This window comes from Pan paniscus, chromosome X (assembly GCF_029289425.2).
Source record: "Pan paniscus chromosome X, NHGRI_mPanPan1-v2.0_pri, whole genome shotgun sequence".
NCBI lineage: Eukaryota > Metazoa > Chordata > Mammalia > Primates > Hominidae > Pan > Pan paniscus.
This window is the reverse complement of record NC_073272.2, coordinates 152,962,015-152,980,689: the sequence shown is the minus strand read 5'-3', so window position 1 is coordinate 152,980,689 and position 18,675 is coordinate 152,962,015. Positions and strand designations below refer to the sequence as shown.

Sequence of the window (18,675 nt, the reverse complement as noted above, 5' to 3'; positions counted from 1 at the left end):
TGAGGGCCTGAAGGGGAGAGCCCAGGCAGCAGCCAGCCAAAGCCAGCTGTCCCCCTTCCTGTCCCTCGGGGCCCTCTTTGCTCCAGCTCCTTGCATGCCCACACCCCAAGTCTTGGTGGAAGTTTGAGACGAGAGGGCACGGCCAGGGCTTGTTCAGTGGCTGAGAAACATTAGGCTCTGGGTGCTTGGGACCTCCTGCTTGGCAGCAACTGAGGGGGCTCAGATAACTCAGGGGGCAGCCAAGACGAGCGGGCAGGGAGCTGACAGCCAGGGGTGGTCAGCCTGGAAGTTCTGGCCTCCGGGCAGGAGTTAGGGGCCCCTGCAAAGAGTCCTCCTCAGAGTTAGGGGAGGAGTCAAGGGGTCAGGGTAGACCCTTCTGTCCTGCAGTGGAGGGGATCTGGGCTGCAGCATCGGGGTTTGGGTCAAGGGCAACACAGAGCCTCCGGTAGTCTCCAACCCCACAATCTCCATCTCTAACAGGGGACAGCCTCCCAGAGGTGGCCATGTTGCAGGCACACTTGGGGGTTCTCGCTTTTGTATTGAACTGTTTACTAGGGTCCTGACTGAGTCCCCTGCTGGGACGTCAGTTGCCCAAAGACAGGGCCTTTGTCTTGACCACTCCTGCATCCTCTGTGCCCACCATGGGACCTGGCAGGTAGTGGGCGCTGAGTCATCGAGGGGTGACAGAGAGACCGTAGTTACTAAAGGTAGCCCTGTGTGCTGGCTGTAAACTTGAGGCCCTCCCTTCCAGAGGCCGCCACTGCCTCTACCACCCCCTGAGAAGCCGCCTGCCGGCTGTTTGGAGCAAGGAGCGAGCCTGAATTTCAGTTCCCTTTCTCTGTCAGGAGCAGTTCCTCCAGAGGCCAGCTGCCTTTATCTGTGCCCACGCTCAAGGGATCTAGGCCACGATCCCTTGAGACCTCCTCCCTGGTCCCTGGCCTGCTGCCTTTATCTGTGCCCACGCTTCAGAGCCCCCGTAGACACTGTTCAGAGCCCCCCTAGACACTGTTATGGAAAAGTCCCCAAAAGAGAGAGAAGCCAGTTCTCCTTGGTCAGCTGACAAAATATGTCACGGTAAACTTGGGAGATAGTCAGAGCAAACTCGTGCCTCTCTACAGGCATGCTGAGTCCCAAGTACACTCAAGCAGTCAGGGTGACCTGCAGGAGTGAGTCACTGTGACTCTGGAAGCTGCCCAAAGCATCTCAGAGGCAGTATCAGTCCCTGCAGGGAATGGGTGGGAGGTCGTCTTCTTCTTAAAGACAATTTCAATCCCAGTTAACAGCTGGAGCCACAGAGGCCCAACAGGGAAGTCAGCTGCCCCACAGCCACACAGCAAGGCCAAGGGCCTGGACCAAGTGACTCCTACACTCCCCTTCCCAAAAGGAAGGTGCAGTGGAGAAGCCCCTCCTTCCTGCAGATTTCAAATTACTCATTGCAGACCCTTGGCTGGGGCTGCATCCCTGTCCCCTGTGGACTGCCCACCCCTCCCTGTTGAGGGCTGGCCCCAAGCTGCAGGAGAGTCCCTGGGGCTGACCCACCAGCCACCTGAGCACCACCTCTTACCTAGGCTTCGGAACCTCCCCAGCTGATGAAAAGGATGTGGCGCGACTCCGGCCTGAGGGCAGCTCTCTGGGGGAAAGAGGCATCCTGAAGGATTGGCTCCGAGACTCCCTGTCACCTGCCATCCTGTGGCTGCCCAGCAAGTCCTGCCATTTCTGCCACACATTCTCCTTCCCAGGCACCCAGGGGCTCTCCCACCCTGTGACATTGCTGGATAGCCTTTCCCATGCTCTGCCCTCTACATGGCCTGGCGGAGCTCTGAACGGTGGAAGCCCCTTCGCATCCCCAGGTATGGTCGGTCCCCCACGGATTGCGCGCCCCCACGTTGCTGCGGTCCCTCCCCACCTCCTTGCCTTACATGGTGCGACCCTCCGATTCATCCTGCTTGGTAATCCAGCTCTTGTCCCCCTTCAGCGTGGTTCGCACTTTCATCTGCTTGAGAACGTTATTGCGCTCCTCCTCGCCTGGTGGCAGAGGCTTCCCTGTGGTGGGAAAACCCAACCGCCTCAGAAGAGGAATGCAGCCCCAGGACCCTCGACCTCCTTTCCAGTTCTCCCAGTATGCTGCTCTCCCTTTGCTGCTGGGACAGTGCTTGTGGCCTGTAGGGGCAGGCTTGGAAGAAAACAGCCCCAAACAGAGCCTGGGACACCAGGGAGCCCGGGCCTCACCTTTGGTGCGGCCTCCAAGCGCTGAGATACTCATGGTGATTGCTCCGCAGCTCTCTTCTCAGTTGATTCAGCAGGGCTTCTGGGGATAAAGGTAAGCAAATGCTGTCACTTCATGCATTTGTAGTGTCTTGCAGGTGACCATATGGGTCCTGGTACACCAAGATCATCCAGACTGCCCTCTGCGCATCGGGGGTGGCAAGCGTTGGTGGAGTGCTAAGTATGGGCAGAAGCCAGGGGGCAAGCACTCACTGTACCTGCTGCTGCCCAGCGGCACACCCACCTGCCTGCCCAGGGCTGCTCACCTAGAGAATGTGGAGCTCAGGGGCTGCCAGGGACTGTCTGTTCAAAGCGATCACTGATAACGGGAGAACATGAGCCCTCCTACAGAGTGCTAACAGCCTGGCTCAGGCTGGGGGGTGTGGGGAAGACAGCTGGCACTGGTGGACTCAGAGGGTGGGACAGAGTGCATCCAAAGCCGAACAGCTTCAGGGCAGGCAGATGGCCTGTGGAGAGGGACGGGCTGGGGGACCAGCTGCTTTGGGGTTGGACCTTGCTTCTCATCCCTTAGGAGTTTTCTGACAGACCTCGGGCAGGTCAGCTAACCTCTCCGAGCTGCCTCAGTTTCATCATTTGTAAAATGATAGTTAAAAAAAAATTATACCTTTCAGGACTGCTGTGAGGATGGAACGCGCCGATGCTCCTATAAGTACCCGGCACCACCTGAAAAGGAGCCAAGCAGCAGTAGCTCTCAAGTCATCTGCTAGGAGAGGCGCGGTGGTGCTCAAACAGCGCCAAGAATGGTCTGGGGTGTGCAGCCCTGTTTCCTTCGGGGGTTGGCTCCACCTTCAGTGGGGAAAGCCCAGGGCCCCACTGCCAAATCCTAGTGGCCCTCAGGGAACAGGCGAGTGTGGCAATGTGGTAACTTAGGCTTCCTCACGCCCTGGCCCACAGCTGCCTTGAGCTCTGCTTCCTCCTCCTCTGTGTCTTCTCGCCCTGCTCTACCCCTGAGCCCGGTGCTGCTCATGCTGCCCAGACGGTGCCACACTGCCTTCAGCCTCTCTGCCCTTGAGCCCAGTGCTGCCCTCTCGTGCCCATGAGGGGTGAGCTGTGGTGGTCTCGAGGGCCATTTGCTCCGGAGAAGGGCCCAGGGTGATGAAGCTGGCTCTCCAGGCTGGGAGCGACCCAGAGCTGCAGGGACCCCTGAGTGGCCACAGCCGAACCCTTGGGCCTCAAAATAGGGGCTGGGGGCTCAGGCTTGTGGGCATGACAGGAAGCAGGGCCCTGGTTGTGCTGGCATAGTCACAAAGCAGAAGAGTCTTTCTCTCCAGGGTCTTTCATCCCCTGGGCCCCTCCAGGGCTAGGGTCTGACCAGCTCAGCACTGCTGCCAGCTGGCAGGGCCTGTATGTGTTTCTGTGGAGATCAGGGGCACACTCAAATGGGCAGGGCAGGGGGACGAGAGCAAACCAAATTTGCCACATCAGCAAGAGCTGGCTCTTCCATAAACTGCACTGAACAAGCAGCCCAGACAGCCCGAGCCTGCTGTGTGCCAGGAATGGCACCTCATCACTGCAAATGGGAGCCCCGCGTGCCCAGCCCTGCACCAAAGCTGCCACGTTAGAGTTCTGTTGAGTGGAGCTCACTCCACAGGTGATCCTAGGGCCATACAGGCCTAACTGTCCCCATCCCAGCAACCTGTGGAGTGGCCCCATGGGCAGGGCCGTATGATTTATTTTGCGCTGGGCACCTCAAAGACATACTCCTTTCTAAGGCCTCAGGGACTGTAGCCACCAGCTTCCACATATGAGCGTGGCAAGCAGGTGACAGTCATCCACAGTTTCGGGGGTGGACTCCATCCCAGGCCCAGTACCAGGCACAAGGACTCATCAGTTACCCCTTGTCAAACCTGATGGCCACATTGCCTAGAAGTTTCCTGCCAAATCAGGACCAAATAAGCCACTTCCAAAGTCAAGACAGACACTTTTGCACATGCAGAATGACAGAGGCAGAGGGACCCATGGCAAGGGAGGGCAAGGCTGGGTGGGAACACCATCCGTCCCCTGCAGAGGGCGCCATGCTGCCTTCAGTCCCGTCTTTATAGCTGAGACTCCAGTCAGAAGACTCCGGGTTTATTGCCAGACAAAGACCAGGGCTGGTGCTTCTGCATGGGCTCCTTTCCCTCACGCCTGGCTGAGTCTCACAAGTGAAATTTCTTTTTTGATGAGACAATAAATATGAAAGAGTCAGAAAAATCTCTGCCAAAGTAGAGTCTTTCCACACGATGAAGTGTAAGGCAGTTCTTTGGGACAAGGAGCCTTTAAAGTGATGAGTGTCAGGCAGTGGGATGGGGTGGGATGGGATGGATGGGATGGGATGGACGGATCAGATGGGATGGATGGGATGGGATGGGATGGGATGGATGGGATGGGATGGACGGATCAGATGGGATGGATGGGATGGGATGGGATGAATGGAATGGGATGGGATGGGATGGATGGGATGGGATGGATGGATGGAATGGGATGGGATGGATGGGATGGGATGGATGGATGGAATGGGATGGGATGGGATGGACGGGATGGGATGGGATGAGATGGATGGGATGGGATGGGATGGGATGGATGGGATGGGATGGGATGTAGTGGGGTGGGATGGGAGGGATGGGATGGGATGGGATGGGGCGGGGTGGGGTGGGTGGGATGGGCAAATGAGGTTGGAATCTACATCCCATCTACAGAGCTGACTTCTCCCTCCAATTTGCCCTGGTCTAGGCCACGATCCCTTGAGACCTCCTCCCTGGTCCCTGGCCTGCTGCCTTTATCTGCACCTCCTCCAAGCAACACTCATTGGTCTCTAATCCCACTTGGCCCACATCAGCCTTCAATTCTCAGTCAGCACCTGATGGTTCCACACTGTTTCTAAGACTGGGAGCAAAATCACCAGTCCCCTGAGCCAGCCTCTTTCCCCCCAATGCCGACACTGTGCTCCAAGCAGACCATGTGCCTTGGAGTCCCTGGAAGGTAGCCCTGCCAAGTGAATGCCTGTGCCTTGGCTTATGCTGGTCCGCCCACCTGAAATGCCCTTCCAACTTCCGCCGAGCTAAGCCCTGCTTCTCCCTCAGGGCCCGGCACGTGGAGGCCAGCCCTGCTCCTACTGGGTGCTCCCCTCCCCTAACTCCCACAGCCAGGCACAGACCTGCAGATCCAAGTCTTCCCAGGCAAGCCCTGCTCCTCCCCCAACCTCAGCACGGACCAAGCCCAGGCACCCTGTGACAGCCCAGCACACCCCACCAGGGAGTGATGGCCTGAAGCCACCTACCCCTGCTCGGACCCAGGTCTCCTCCCAGATCCACCATCCCCTCCCCTTGTCCAGCCCTTCACAGAGAGCAGGGCAGAGTGGCCCTCCACTCAGTGACAGCCAGGAAGACCCTTGCTACGGATGTAAGCAGCCTTGAAGGATGGAATGTGGACCCCTCCAGAGGTGGCTTCCTGGTGGCTCTTGCGGGAAGGGAAACCAGGAATCTCGACAGAATGAGTTTCTGTATGTATCAAAAGGCTTAAGGGCAGGCCCGCTGGTCCAGTAATTCCCCTCGCAGCCAAGTAGCCTGAGGAAGAAATTGCACGAGTACAACAAAGATGTATATGAAACAGGTGTCATCACAGTGTTGAGTATGGGGGTGAAAATGTGGCAATAATCTACATGCCCATCAATCATATTTAAACATATTGTAATCTATCCATTCAAGCAAATACCATGCAGCTATTACAAATCATACTGAGACATGTAGTATTTAACATGCTTTATAAACCTGTATTGTGTACAGTTTCTATACATCACTCAGTGAAAAGCAGCCCGTAAAGCAGGATGTGTATGATGGTGTCATCTAAGTCAAAATATGTTTACATAAAAATGCACAGGGGAAAAAATCTGTAAAGATATACACCAAAATATTTTGCTGCTTTGTGTATTTCTAATTTTCCTGTCATGAACGTGTATCTTCTGTGTGCTAAAGATGAGCCCGACGGTGGTTTACCCAAATGAAGTGCGAGTGGGGTATGCTTGAGCAGCCAAGGGATTAGTCTCAAGAGTTGATACCAGGGCCGGACGTGGTGGCTCATGCCTGTAATCCCAGCATTGTGGGAGGCCAAGGTGGGTGGATCACCTGAGGTCAGGAGTTCAAGACCAGCCTAGCCGACATGGGGAAACCCCATCTCTACTAAAAATACAAAAATTAACCAGGCATGGTGGCACGTGCCTGTAATACCAGCTACTTGGGAGGCTGAGGTAGGAAAATTGCTTGAACCTGGGAGGCGGAGGTTGCAGTGAGCTGAGATCGCATCACTACACTCCAGCCTGGGCAGCAGAGTGAGACTCCATCTCAAAAAAAAAAAAAAAAAAAGAGTTGATGCCAGGCGAGCAGTGCCTAGGAAGGATGGGAGGTGAGGAGAATGAACAGATGCAGGGACTTCTCTTGCTTGCTCACTCCGAGGAGGAAATCCCCACAGCAGCAAGGGCAGGCCCTCAGCCTCTGGGGCCCAGCTGTGCTGTGCACTGCTTTGGGCCACGCAGTGCTGCAGCCTGGGCCTCTTCCCGGGGCCTCCTTCATCTTTTCCCACAAGCTGGGGTGGAGAAGGAAGCGGAGAGCAGGCAGGGGTGTTTTGGGCCGGATGCCAGACAGAGGTTGCTGCAGCGGCAGTGGCAGTGGCGGTGGCACCCCTGGAAGCAGGAGGCCGGCTTCTCCGTTCACACATGTACGGGGCCCAGGGAAGAGACGACGGGACAGGAGGACACATGAGGCCCACTGATGGCTCCTCTCCCACCCCACGCAATCCCGCCCTGGCTCCCCAGCCCATGGCAAGTCAGCCAGAGGGACCTCCACAGAGAGCAAAGTACTCCAGGGGGCAAGGACAACTCCCTGCTCACGAGGCTCACGTCCAGAATGTCTGAAGAGCCTGGTACAGGGACCGGTTATGGCTCAGGTGTGGACATTGGATGCCTATGTCTGCTTTCACATGGGTGGCAGCAGGGAGCGGGGGGAAAGGCCCAGTCTACCCAGGGAGAGAGCACCCACCAGAGAGGCCTGGCAGATAAACCCTCTGGCCACCATGGCTGCTGCCCCAGGGCCACCCTCAGCTCTCCGCTCTCCGGGGCAGTCATTAGCGGATGTGAACCCCATTTGGGAAGCCAGTGAAGCCTCCAGAGCCTGTGTGCAGGACTCCCGCCCTCCCCAGGGCTGCACCCGGGTCCCAGCAAAGCGGCCAGAAGACCCGGCCACTGGGACGGTGGCCTGGGCTCCGCTCTGCGATGAGAACCATGCCGTCCTCTGGGAAGCAATAACAACACTGGCTTCCCTTGCTGGAGCACCACCCCTGTGTCAGGCAGGCACCCTGCATGCACACTCCTGGGATCAGGTCTCAGAAGGCCAGCAGTACCGTGTGCAGCCCATGCACAAGAGCTGTGCCAATGCTCCTGCTTCCCCTTCAGCAGAGTCAGCCAGGAGTGGGCCCGTGTCTGGCCCTGGCCACACTCCCAGGGCTCTGAGTCCCAGCCACGCAGTGGCCCAGGTAAGCCCATGCACGACGGCCTCGAGTGCTCCTGGGGCACACCCACTGCCAGTCGCCTCTATGGCTTCCTCCAAACCGCTGGGCCCCAGCAGCAATGCTCACCCGCTGGAGGGAGGAGACACTTCAGACTCACCCAGCTGCACCGTGCCTGCCTGTGCTGCTCGGCCTGATGCAGCCACAGAGGCCTGCCACATGTGACTCCAGGACCCCACGGAGCAGGCCACCCACTCCCGCAGCCCTACACTCTCACTCTCCATCTGAGTCCAGTATGTCAAGCTCTCTCATGCCTCTGGGCTTGTGCCTGAGAAAGACTCAGAAAAAGTTCCTGAAGAAAAAGAAACTGCTGTAACTGGGGTTCCCTGCACCTTCCCATTTACCCTGCCAAGAAGATGGAGAGCAAATGTTCCTTCCTTAGCCACCTTTGAAAGTGGTGCCAGGGGCTTGCTACCTGCCCAAGTCTTCCAGTCTTCCTCTTCCTCTGCGAACTCAGGCTTCTTTCAAAGTCCATTAGCCCTGACACCCAGAGAGGCCACACAACCCAAAAGCAAACACTGTCCCCGTGGGCTGTGGCCTGTGCTTACATCTCTGCTCCTCTTCCCTAAGTGGCCTCACATGGCTGTGACATCCCACTCTCTGAGTCTAGGTCTCCTCATCTGTAAGGTGGCATCTGTGGGCCTGCTCACTGGGTCTCTTCCTGACAGGATACACCAAGCTAGAACATGTGCCTCTCTGGATCTCTCATGCCATGACACGGGTGTCTTGATAGCCTGTGTGGGCACATTTCTGGTCAGGACAGCCACTCTAGGCCTTTTCAGTACCATGGCCCTCATTTCTACCTTGATTTGGAGAAGACTTCTGGTTTTTTGGAAATCTCCATATCATCCTGCTTAGGACCTGGCCTGGGCCACCAAAGGAATGGTTGGCTTTTCTGACACCCTCTGCATGAACTGTCCCTCGTGGTGCACCCCCGAAGCCCCACAAGATGTGGCCACACTCCACAGTACCCCTCTCTGTGCTGACTCTGAGCAAAGCCCCGTACTCAGGCAACACCAGCCTGTCCCAGGGCAGTTCAGGGCCAAGTCCAACTCCTCTTGCACAGGCCAGGCCACCTCAGACACCAGGCAGATGCCCCGGCCCGCCCTTCATCCCCTTCTTTCTCCCTCTTCCTGTCTCTGGCCAAGTGGGCTGAGAGATGGCAATCTGAGGAAGTGTCCCTGGCAGGGCTGGGTGGGGGAGATGGGGACAGGCCTTCCCTGAATTCAGATGGCCTCCAAATGCCCATGGGCATGTTCCTGCTCTACCTTTCTCCCTGCCTCTGTGGCCTCTGAAGGTTGCCCAGCAACCTCGAAGGAAGGGGCCCCTGGCCCTGATTGGATAGATAGGAGCGAGGAGCCAATGAGGTGGCTGAACAGAGCCTGTTATCCCGACCACAGCAAGCCTGGTGTCATCAGCGAGTGGAGTGAGAGGGGAGCTGACGCAGGGGGCTGATGCATGCAGATTCCCGTGCGCTGGAGGAGCGGGGGCGGCAGCAGGCAATGACGCAGGTGCTGGAGCGTGAGGAGATGGACACAGACGGGAGCGGCAGGAGAAAAGACTCCCTCTCACACCACAGGACGTGCTCAGCCTCCAAGATGAGAGGACTAACTCAGAGAAAGTTTTGTGGAACGTCCCCGCTGCCTGACTCCCCGAGGGCGGCACCTCCCAGAGAAGCTGGCTCGCAGGGGATTAGGATGGCTCCCAAACTGTGCAGAAGGGAAGTAGGACGCTAGGCAGGGCCTCCTAAGCAAACTGGGAGGGCAAGGGAGCAAAACGCCTTCAGCCTTGCCTTCCCGGAGCACTGAATATCGCTGCTCATGGATGAGATGCAGCCAGAGGGCACAGGTGTCAGGGCTTGTCTCAGTGCATGTGTGCTGGGCACTGGGCGCCATGCACAAGCAGGAGCGGGTGTGCCACAGGCAGAGGTGCAAGCAGAAGGGCTTCTTTCCCAAAGGTGAATTGGGATGCTTTGCATCCAGGAGCTGAGCAGACACCCAGCTCTGCCACCCCACGTGTGCCAACCTCAGCTAGGCTCACAGGGATCACTCACAGCTCAGATCTGTGTGGACCCCTTTGGGGTGGGTCAGGAGTCAGCATAAAGAAACAGCTGGACAGGGCAAGAAGGGGGACACAGCCCAGAGTGCTGCCCCTGCAGTCAAGTACAGGGACCAAATATGGATCTGTCAAGTACAAGTGGATGAAGCCATCAAGACTTGGGCTGCCCACTGCAGAGGCTGATTGCTATGTTTTAGGAAACCTCTGGCTATGTTTCAGGAAAGCTCTGTCTGCAAGCACTTTCACGTGGCTCTGGGACAAGGAGCTTTAATGGAGGCAGAGGCCCAGAATATAGCTGGGGACCAGCACATAGGCCTGCCCCCATCACTCCAGCAGAAACATAAGTACTCCCATCTGGTCATGAGGTAAGTGGTGAAGGGATAAGTCCCTTGTCTCCCAAGAACTTGCTCCTAGAGATGGGTGGACCCAGGCAGTGCTGATCCCTCAGCTTAGATACCTGCTGGGGCTCATGCCTGCTGGAACCCTCAGAGAAGATGGCTGGTCTCTGGGAAGGAGACTCATCCCAGCTTTGCTGCCCTGGGCAAATCCTTTCTCCCCTCATGGTGTCTGGGTTCCCTACCACTCGATAAGTGTGGCAATGACCAAACCATGGAAAAACACATGTGCAAGGGTGACCCCAGCTGCTACACCTTTCCCCCCAGTCCTCCTACAAGAGCCAGAGTTGGGCTTTACAAACCCAAGGCTCCAGGCTGCCCAAGCCCTAGAGCCCAGCCAGCCCAGGTAGCTCCCCTGGAGGGGAGTCCCTGGAGGGGAGGGACTCTGGAGGGGAGTCCCTGGAGGGGAGGGGAGTCCCCTGGAGGGGAGTCCCTCCACCCCTCCATTCTGGTCCAACTCAACCTGGGGACCACCAGCACCAGCACCAAGGGGTGAGAGGGAGGCAGTTCCCTCCCAGGCTGTGACCCCGCCCCCCCAAGCCTGTCTGACAGCTTCATTTGCTGGAGGACTTGCCTTGGTAAAATAGGGGTGGAGGTCAAATTCTGCATAGGGTGGGGGTGTCGAGGCTCCTGTCCATTTCTCACTGTAAATGTTCCATTTGGGCAAAGAGCCTCCACTGGACCTAGTGTCAGGAAAAAGACTCAAAGAAAAGTCCCCATGTCTTAGGTCCTCTTTTGCTGTCTTTCAAGCAAATGCCTGTGAGCTCTGAGTAAGGGCCCTCCCACGAAAGACCCTTCACAATCCCCTCGCAGTGTCATGAGCTGCCCCAGGAACAGGGCGGTCTGGGTGACCAGGAGAAGGGCGACACTGAGATAGTCAGAGCTGGCTTGCTGGGGAATGCAGCCTGCTAAACAAGGGGCAGCAGGTGGCTTCTCCCAGCCCATTCTCCTTCCTTAGAGAGCTTCCCTCTCTGTGGCCAGACTGCAGCCCTGAGCCAGATGGGGCAGCAGAAACAGATGCTGAGAGGGTAGTAGGGGCACGACATGTTCAGAAGGCCCCGGCGCAGAGCCAGCCATGCCTTATCATCTGTCATGTCATGAGACGGGCACAGTGGTGCCGTCAGAGATGTGGAGGGCTTGGTCAAGGCCACAAAGCCACACATCCATGCTGGCTCTTCCAACTCTGGAGCAAAGGAAGGAGTACTGACGAGGAGTCCAAGGACCTGGGTTTTAGTCACTGGACGCGTCACTCACCCTCCCTGACCTTCACTTCTAAACTTTGAGGTAAAAGAGAATGCTCTGTGCCCATGGGAGGGGGAATGGGCTTAAGGAAGCCCCATTCTCAAAATGCTCCCTGGCCCCTGCACCTGGTCGTGTGAGGAAGGTGTAGGCTTCAGTGCAGCCCCTCCGGTCATCACCAAGGCCACAGGACCCCAAGCAATGATACTTCCCAGGGATGAGGCTAAGGTCAAAAGCCTAGCGCAGTGGGGAGAGCCTTGGCTGTGGCACAGACTCCGCCTGGAGGCTGCCATGGGAAGTGCAAGGACAAGCCTGAGGAATTATAAAGTCAGGAAGAACGACCTCCACCCCCGCTCAGATGCCCTCATCCCGTCCTTTCTCAAGGCACGCGCTTGGCTGACTCAGTTTGGACCCAGGCTGATTTAAGCCGGTGCGGGTGCTGATTTTCTGGACCAAAAGGGTTGGAACGATGAAACGTTCCATTTGATGAAGCAGCCTCCTGTGGCCAGGTCTGGTGAATCAGGACATTCTGATTCCCAGTCTCCTGCACTGGAGTCTCAGCAGCTGGCAAGGCAACAGTCAGCAGACAGGTTGCTTTCCTCTGGGAAGGGGATGGAGCAGGCACCGCCACAGGCACCGCTGCAGCGGCTGTAGCTGCTGTTCCAGGAGTTGCTGAGATCCAGGGGGATGGGGCACTTCAAAGGTGATTTAGGGACCGTGGGCAGGGCTGAGCAGCTGGATCCCGTCTGAGCCTCCTAGTCTGCTGCTCAGCGTGCAGCTCCCAGGAGGCCTAGGCTGGGCCCCTCTTGCCAGAGCCAGAGTGCACGACCTGCCTGGGATGCTCCAGTCCCAGGGGCTCTCGCCTGGAGGCCAACAGGGTGGCAGGAAAAAGGCGCAGCAAGTGGAAAAAAAAGAGCTGAAAAAGACTTGAGTTGCAGAGGGGAAAATATAATATGGAAAAAGAACGCATGGAGGGGGTGGTATTTGTAAATGTGCTTTACAGGTAAATGACTTCTGCATGAAAGTCTGGAATTTCACCTCTCCCCATCCCACCCCTAACACCCCAGCATCTAGACTTCTCGGCGTCTGCACTGGAGGGGCCCTGGGAGGCAGACTTTTAAGGCAGGCCAGCTCCTTCCCAAGGTGGTGGGGCGCTGGGGGTGAGGAGGAGGGGAGAAGGCAGCTGGGCCACCCACCGCTCCTTGGGGCCTCGGGATTCCTCCTGGCTTTCATGCGCCCATTTTCTCGTTCTCAGAGAGCCAGATACAAGCGACCATTCAGGGAACTGGGCCATTTCAGGGCTGGCTTGGCTTCAAGGGCCCTTGGAGATGTCTCTGTGGAGAACAGAGGGCTGGGCAGTGACCCTCTTGTAGGGCCCTGGCTGCTTCTGTACCCCTCATCCTGCAGTTGTCTCTGCAGCCAGGGAACCAATGTGGTCTTCAGCCAATACCAGTCATGCAGAGATGCTAGTCCCATTTGCAGACAAGGCAGCCAGTGAGATCAGAGGAGGCTCAGAGGTCATGGAGCCCACACTCCAATCTCCACAGCACCTCTCCCTCTCCCCCTACTTTCTTTCTTTCTTTTTTTTCCTTTTCTTTTTTTTTTTTTTTTTTTTTTTTTGAGACGAGTCTCGCTCTGTCACCCAGGCTGGAGTGCAGTGGCATAGTCTTGGCTCACTGCAACCTCCACCTCCCAGGTTCAAGCAATTCTCCTGCCTCAGCCTCCCTAGTGGCCGGGATTACAGACGCCTGCCACCACACCTGGCTAATTTTTGTATTTTTGATAGAGACGGGGTTTCACCATGTTGGCCAGGCTGGTCTCGAACTCCTGACGTCAAGTGATCCACCCACCTCAGCCTCCCAAAGTGCTGGGATTACAGGCGTGAGCCACCGCACTCGGCCACTTTCTTTTACCCTCTTTCGCTCTCCCCTAGGAACACCCCCACCTACACACACACCATTGCTGCCATCCATTCAGTCTTTGCCAGAGCAGGCCAGTGACAGGAAGTCACTCCTTCTTGCCCTTGACTAACATCAGCCAAAGCTAATTCCTTCTGTCCTAGATGCAGGTGATCACTAGTTAGGAGCAAAAGGAACAGAAAGAGCCCGCTGCCTCCCCACTTCCCCCAAAGCTCTGACTCCCTATCCTCCTTCTCCCCTCCCACAACCCTCTTTCTCATCTTTCTGCCCACTCTAGACCCAGAGTCCCCTCAACCCCACCCTTACCTCTAACACTGCCCCTATTTTTGGATAAGAATAAGGAAGTCCAGAGAGAAGAAAGCACTTGCCCAGGATCACATTGCCATGTATGCAACAAGCATTTTCAGAGCGCTAACCGCCAGGCTGGGTGCTGGGGGGATCGGCCTAGCGGAATGTTGCCAGAGCACTGCATTTCCCAAGGAGGTGCCTAGGCTCAGGCCCAAAGGAATGAAAGCATGAGTAAGGGATCGCTGGCACAAGTGGTGAAGCAAGTCCTGGTTTGGGGTTTTGGGTTTTATTTTTATTTTTATTTTTATTTCAGTTTAAAGCAGGCACTGCCTGATGTAAGCATTTTCACCAGGGATGCCGGTTCTTGTGATTAAAATCCTTGTGCTTGCTCTCTCCATAGCGACTCTTCGCCACATCAAGCTCTCTGGGAAACTGACCTAGTCATCACAAAGTGGCGTGCTGAGCCAAAGATCACAGGGACTAGACCAAGGGGCCCGGACTGGGTGCCCGAGCTGGGCCTACAGATGGGGCCAAGGCCAGGGACCACCGCCAGCAGCCACCAGCAGCCTAGGGCTTGCCCACTGGCCCCAGAGGCTATGTCTCCTCTCTGACCCAGGGCGTGGCTTCAGAGCTCTGCCGCCATCTCAGCAGCAGCAGCCCCAAGGGCAGCTCTGCGGGAAGAGGGATGGCTCAGCGGGCGTTAATGAGTGGGTGAGGAATTGCTCTCTTGGCTGGCCTGGACCCACCTCCCTGCTCCAGGCAGGCACCCTCCCAGTTCCTAGCTCCCTTTTGAGACGAGAAATGAGCACACTCCCAACAGGAAAAGCCTAGACCGTGTTTCTGAAAGTGGCCTCTGGGACCCTTCGGCAGTCAAATTCCCTGGGAGACACGCTTAAGCTGCAGATTCCTTCCTGCATTCCACCTCCGACATTGAGAGTGATACCCACAGGGCCTCTTGTCTTTTCCTTTTCCAGTCTCTTCTCCACTCAGACCTGTCCCTCCCACTTTGCTGTCAGTTCTCAGTCATTTCTGTGCCCCAGCGCCCAACACAGAAAGTGATCAAGAAAACACCTGCCAAATGCATCAATATGTGTCCCTGAGAGAAGTTAATCTGGCTCAGTTTCTAATCAATGGCACTTGAGCAAGTCCCTCTCTGTGCCTCAGTTTCCCTTTGGAAAAATGAACTGACAACAGCCCTGCCCACCCTCTGACCCATCCAAAGGCTACAAGTGAAGAAAGCTAATGAGAAATGTGGCAAAATGTTAATAGCGGGAATTCAGATAAGGCTTCAGGAGTTCTCTGCACGATTCGTACAACTTTTCTATGAGTTTTAAATCAATTCAAGGTAAAAAAAAAAATTAAAGATAAAAAGTAACAACAGTGCTGGCATGGTGGCACTCGCCTGTAGTGCCAGCTACTCGGGAGGCTGAAGCACGAGGATCGCTTGAGCCCAGGAGTTGGAGGCTGCGGTGTGCTATGATCATGCCTGTGACTAGCCACTGTACACCAGCCTGGGTGACAAGGCGAGACCCCAGCTCTAACAAAAAAAAAAAAGTGAAAACAAAAAAGAAAGCGAGTCAGACTTTAGTAGGCATGAGAAATCACCCTAAGAATTAAGTGTGTTCTTTAGTGAGTCACTTTAAATGTGGGTAGATACTGTTTGCATCATCAGCAGTAATTTCTAAACTGTTTTCCTCAGGTAGGGGCCCACATCCCAGTCAGCATCTCTCTCTCCACCTAGTCCCACTTCACTCCTTGCCACCACAGCCCTGAAGGAGGGTACCATAGTCCTGGCTCAGCTACCTTCCGTGACAGAGCACCTCTGTGCCAGGAACCCAGCACTTGCAGGCACCCAGTGCAGCAGGTGCTCCTGGCTTTAGCCACCCTTCAGTACTGGTGAGAAAACAGAGGCCTCAAGGGGTTGCATGAAGGGCCGAACTTTGCACAACTGGATGGTGGCTGAGCTGGGGTTTGAACCCAGGCTGACCACTAGGCTATGAAGGTGCCACCCTCACCTGCCACACACCTGACCAGGTGTGGGACAGTTCAACCCCTCCTCCTCTTCCTGGTCTTTGGAAGCAATGATGGCAACCTCTCCTGAGCATCTCTCAGGGACTGGTCCCCTGATGGCACTGCCCTTGTCTTGGCATCAGCCGGCTCACTATGGGCACAGTGGTAACGAATGCAAAGTCCCTGGACTGACCCTAAACATGAGAGCCCAAAGGCCCGGACTGCAAGGGGTTGCCGCTCAGGGCTCCAGAGCACTGGAAAGCAGCTCTCCTCTCTGGCACTGGTCCTGTCCCATGCCGCCAGGGACTGGCAGTGGGGGCAGCCTCAGGGCTCAGCAACAGAAGGAAAGCTTGTGTTACATGTGACCTGGCACCTTATGAGTTGTGGCTTGAAGCAAAACCCACACCAAAGGGGGCAGTCACCTGTGGAAGCTTGAGTAGGGAAGGAGGAAGGCAGGCTTCTGGCTTCCAGAATGCACCGAGCCAGAATTGGGGGAGTTTGCTTGGCATGCAACTGAAGACAGTTCAGGGAACAAGTGCCGATGCCTATCATGGCCAGGTCCTGGGCCCAGTGCTAGGGACCCAGAGTCCCTGCCCTGCCAGATCTCGGGAGGCCTTGGGGACACTGGGCAGGAAGACAAGGAGCACAAGTCAGGCTAAGGGAGGCTGAGCTGAGGCGCTGGCTGCCCCTGGCATCACTGGCCTCACGTGGGAAAGGCTTTTTCTGGAGTCTGGACTCGAGCTGAGCAGGAAGTGAGGTGGACAAGCACTGCTGCCATTTGGATTCAGATGGCAACTTCTTACTGACAGATGGCCTCTCTGTCACTCCTCAGGGCAAGGCATGGAGCTGATTTCTCTGTGGGCCCCCATATGCAGGAGCTCAGCAAGAAGTGGTTTATGATCTTTCAGGAGTAACGGGGAGGTTAGACTCCAGCAGCTCCAAAGGACGTGCGGGCCTTGACCTGGTGGCTGCCGAGCTCCTCCTCCTGCTTCCAAGCCCTTCTCCTCCAGGAAGCCTTCCCTGATCTTCCCAGCCAGGGGTGCCTCGCTGCTCCAGGACTGAGGAACCCCTAATGTTTTCATGCTACTCGGAGCTGCAACATCCTAAGTGGTCCTGGGCCACCTCTGTTGCTTGAGTCATGAGTGTCCAGAGGATGGAAATGAACAGATCTTGAGCACCTGCTGCGTATCTGGCCCTGCACTGAGTGCCTTCCATCAGCTCCACACGGCTGAATGCACAGCATCCAGCCAGGGGCTGGGAATTGCTGGAAGGAGGGGCAGGTGAGAGGGATCTGTTCCTTCCCATCCTGAAGTGGCCTGGGAGCGATGAGGGGAACAGCGGAGGCACCAAGGCCTGCCAGAAGGCTGGCCCCTCATCTGTGCATCTGTGTCTTGGCCACTTGCTGGCCTCTGAGCTGCTCCTTGTTTTTCAGATGAGGAGCGGAGGCCCTGGGAAGGCAGGACCTCTGCAGCTCTGTTCAGGCCTATCAACCTGTGCACCCCTGCCTCCCGCCCCCAGCCAGGTACGACAGCCAGAAGTCTGAAGGGCCATGAGACCAAGGCAGGACTTAGTCCAGGTACTGAAGCCTCAAGCACTGCTGGACGGGGTGTGAGAGGTCCTCTCTCGGGGCTCACAGCTTTGGGGCCTTCCATGATGCCAAGGCTTCGTGCCGACGGCTCAGCAAGAACACAACTCCTACCATGCCTCAGATGTCCCAAAGCCGGGACACACCCACCACCTACCTTATCTGAGTCCCCAGCAGCCCTGGGTGGGAGGCAGCTTGACGTGTCACCCCCTTAAACCGACAGAGTACCCAGGTGTCCCCAGCTCAGAAGTGGCAGATCAGGCAGGAGCACCTGAGCTTTCGGCCTTTTTGTAAGGCAAGGTATCCCTCTGCCTTTCCAAAGAGGGCAGACTCTTGGCTCCCTCTGCCCCCATCAAAACAATCCAGCCACAGAGCTGGTGCAGTGCCGATCCTGTCGATAACACCCAGTGACACCTGATTCGGCGCCTTCTGTCTGAGTGTGAGCAGCCACCATCCTCATGGCCCTCCCCAAGATTGCCCTGTACCCAGCACATGCACCTCACAGGCCCCAGGGCGATTGAGGGGATCCTCTGGGTGAGCCAGCCTCTGGGTCTCAGTTTCCTCATCTATAAAATGGGCACAGGGGGACGGAGGGATATGAGATTCCCTGATTCTTAAAGGCCTGCAGTCAACTCTCAGAGCATCCTGGCCCCTCGCCGTTTACTAACAATTAAACCGTGTCTTTCCTAAAGGGCAAGACAGAGGGATCAGGCTGGCAAGGGGGACACTTGCCTCAGTAGGGGACGCTGGCCTCCTCTGCCTGTCAGTCTTTTCACTCACAGCGAAAACCAGAAATCCACTGACTCCCGGGGGGAACCCGAAGAGAGATGCTTGGAGCTGGTAAGGGTTATGGATGGGGAAACTGAGGCCGTGACTTGTCCCCAGCTGGGCACGGACTGGGTGCCCCCCACTGCCTCCAAGCAGGGCCGCGTCCAATGGCGACTCGACAGCCCTACCTGGCACCGGTGCCCGGCTCGTGGGGCGGGTGGAGGGTCGGGCAGTCGCAGGGCGCGGGCTCCCTCGGGTGGACGGCGCGCGGCCGGGCCGGGCCGGGGAGGCAGGCGCGGGGCGCGGGGCGCGGGGCGCGGTGCACAGCGGGGAGCGCGCAGGGAGGCGAGGAGGCGCGGACTGGGCTCCGCCCGCAGGAGAACAAACAGGTTTTCTCCGGCCGCCCGGAGCCTCGCCCCTCGCCCCTCCCCTCGGCCGGCCCCTTCCTCTGCCCCTCCTGGGGTAGGTAGAGGCGCCTGGCACATTCCGCACATTCTCCCGCCAGCGTCCTCCGCCCGCCCGCCCCTTCTCGGCCCCGCCCCGCGGGGCTGCTGGAGAAATCAAGTCTGGGGCTCCCCTTGTCGAGCAC

The 18,675-nt window shown here is 57.0% G+C and overlaps 1 protein-coding gene across 6 annotated transcripts in view; it reads right to left on the bottom strand.

Annotated features, from left to right (window-relative positions):
• ZNF185 (zinc finger protein 185 with LIM domain) overlaps positions 1-18,364 on the bottom strand; it is a 75,329-nt gene extending 56,965 nt beyond the window's left edge. For 5 of the 6 annotated variants that reach the window (XM_008965811.4, XM_008965835.4, XM_008965822.4 and 2 more), the window contains exons 1-4: positions 18,275-18,364; positions 2,230-2,308; positions 1,920-2,043; positions 1,565-1,630 (exon numbers count right to left, since the gene is read on the bottom strand). In XM_008965811.4, the coding sequence (XP_008964059.1) occupies positions 1,565-1,630; positions 1,920-2,043; positions 2,230-2,263 (224 nt within the window). In that variant the 5' untranslated portion in view covers positions 2,264-2,308; positions 18,275-18,364. The remainder of the gene's footprint in view (positions 1-1,564; positions 1,631-1,919; positions 2,044-2,229; positions 2,309-18,274) is intronic. The other variant, XM_055106258.2, reaches the window with a different exon arrangement.
• Positions 18,365-18,675: the final 311 nt, after the last annotated feature.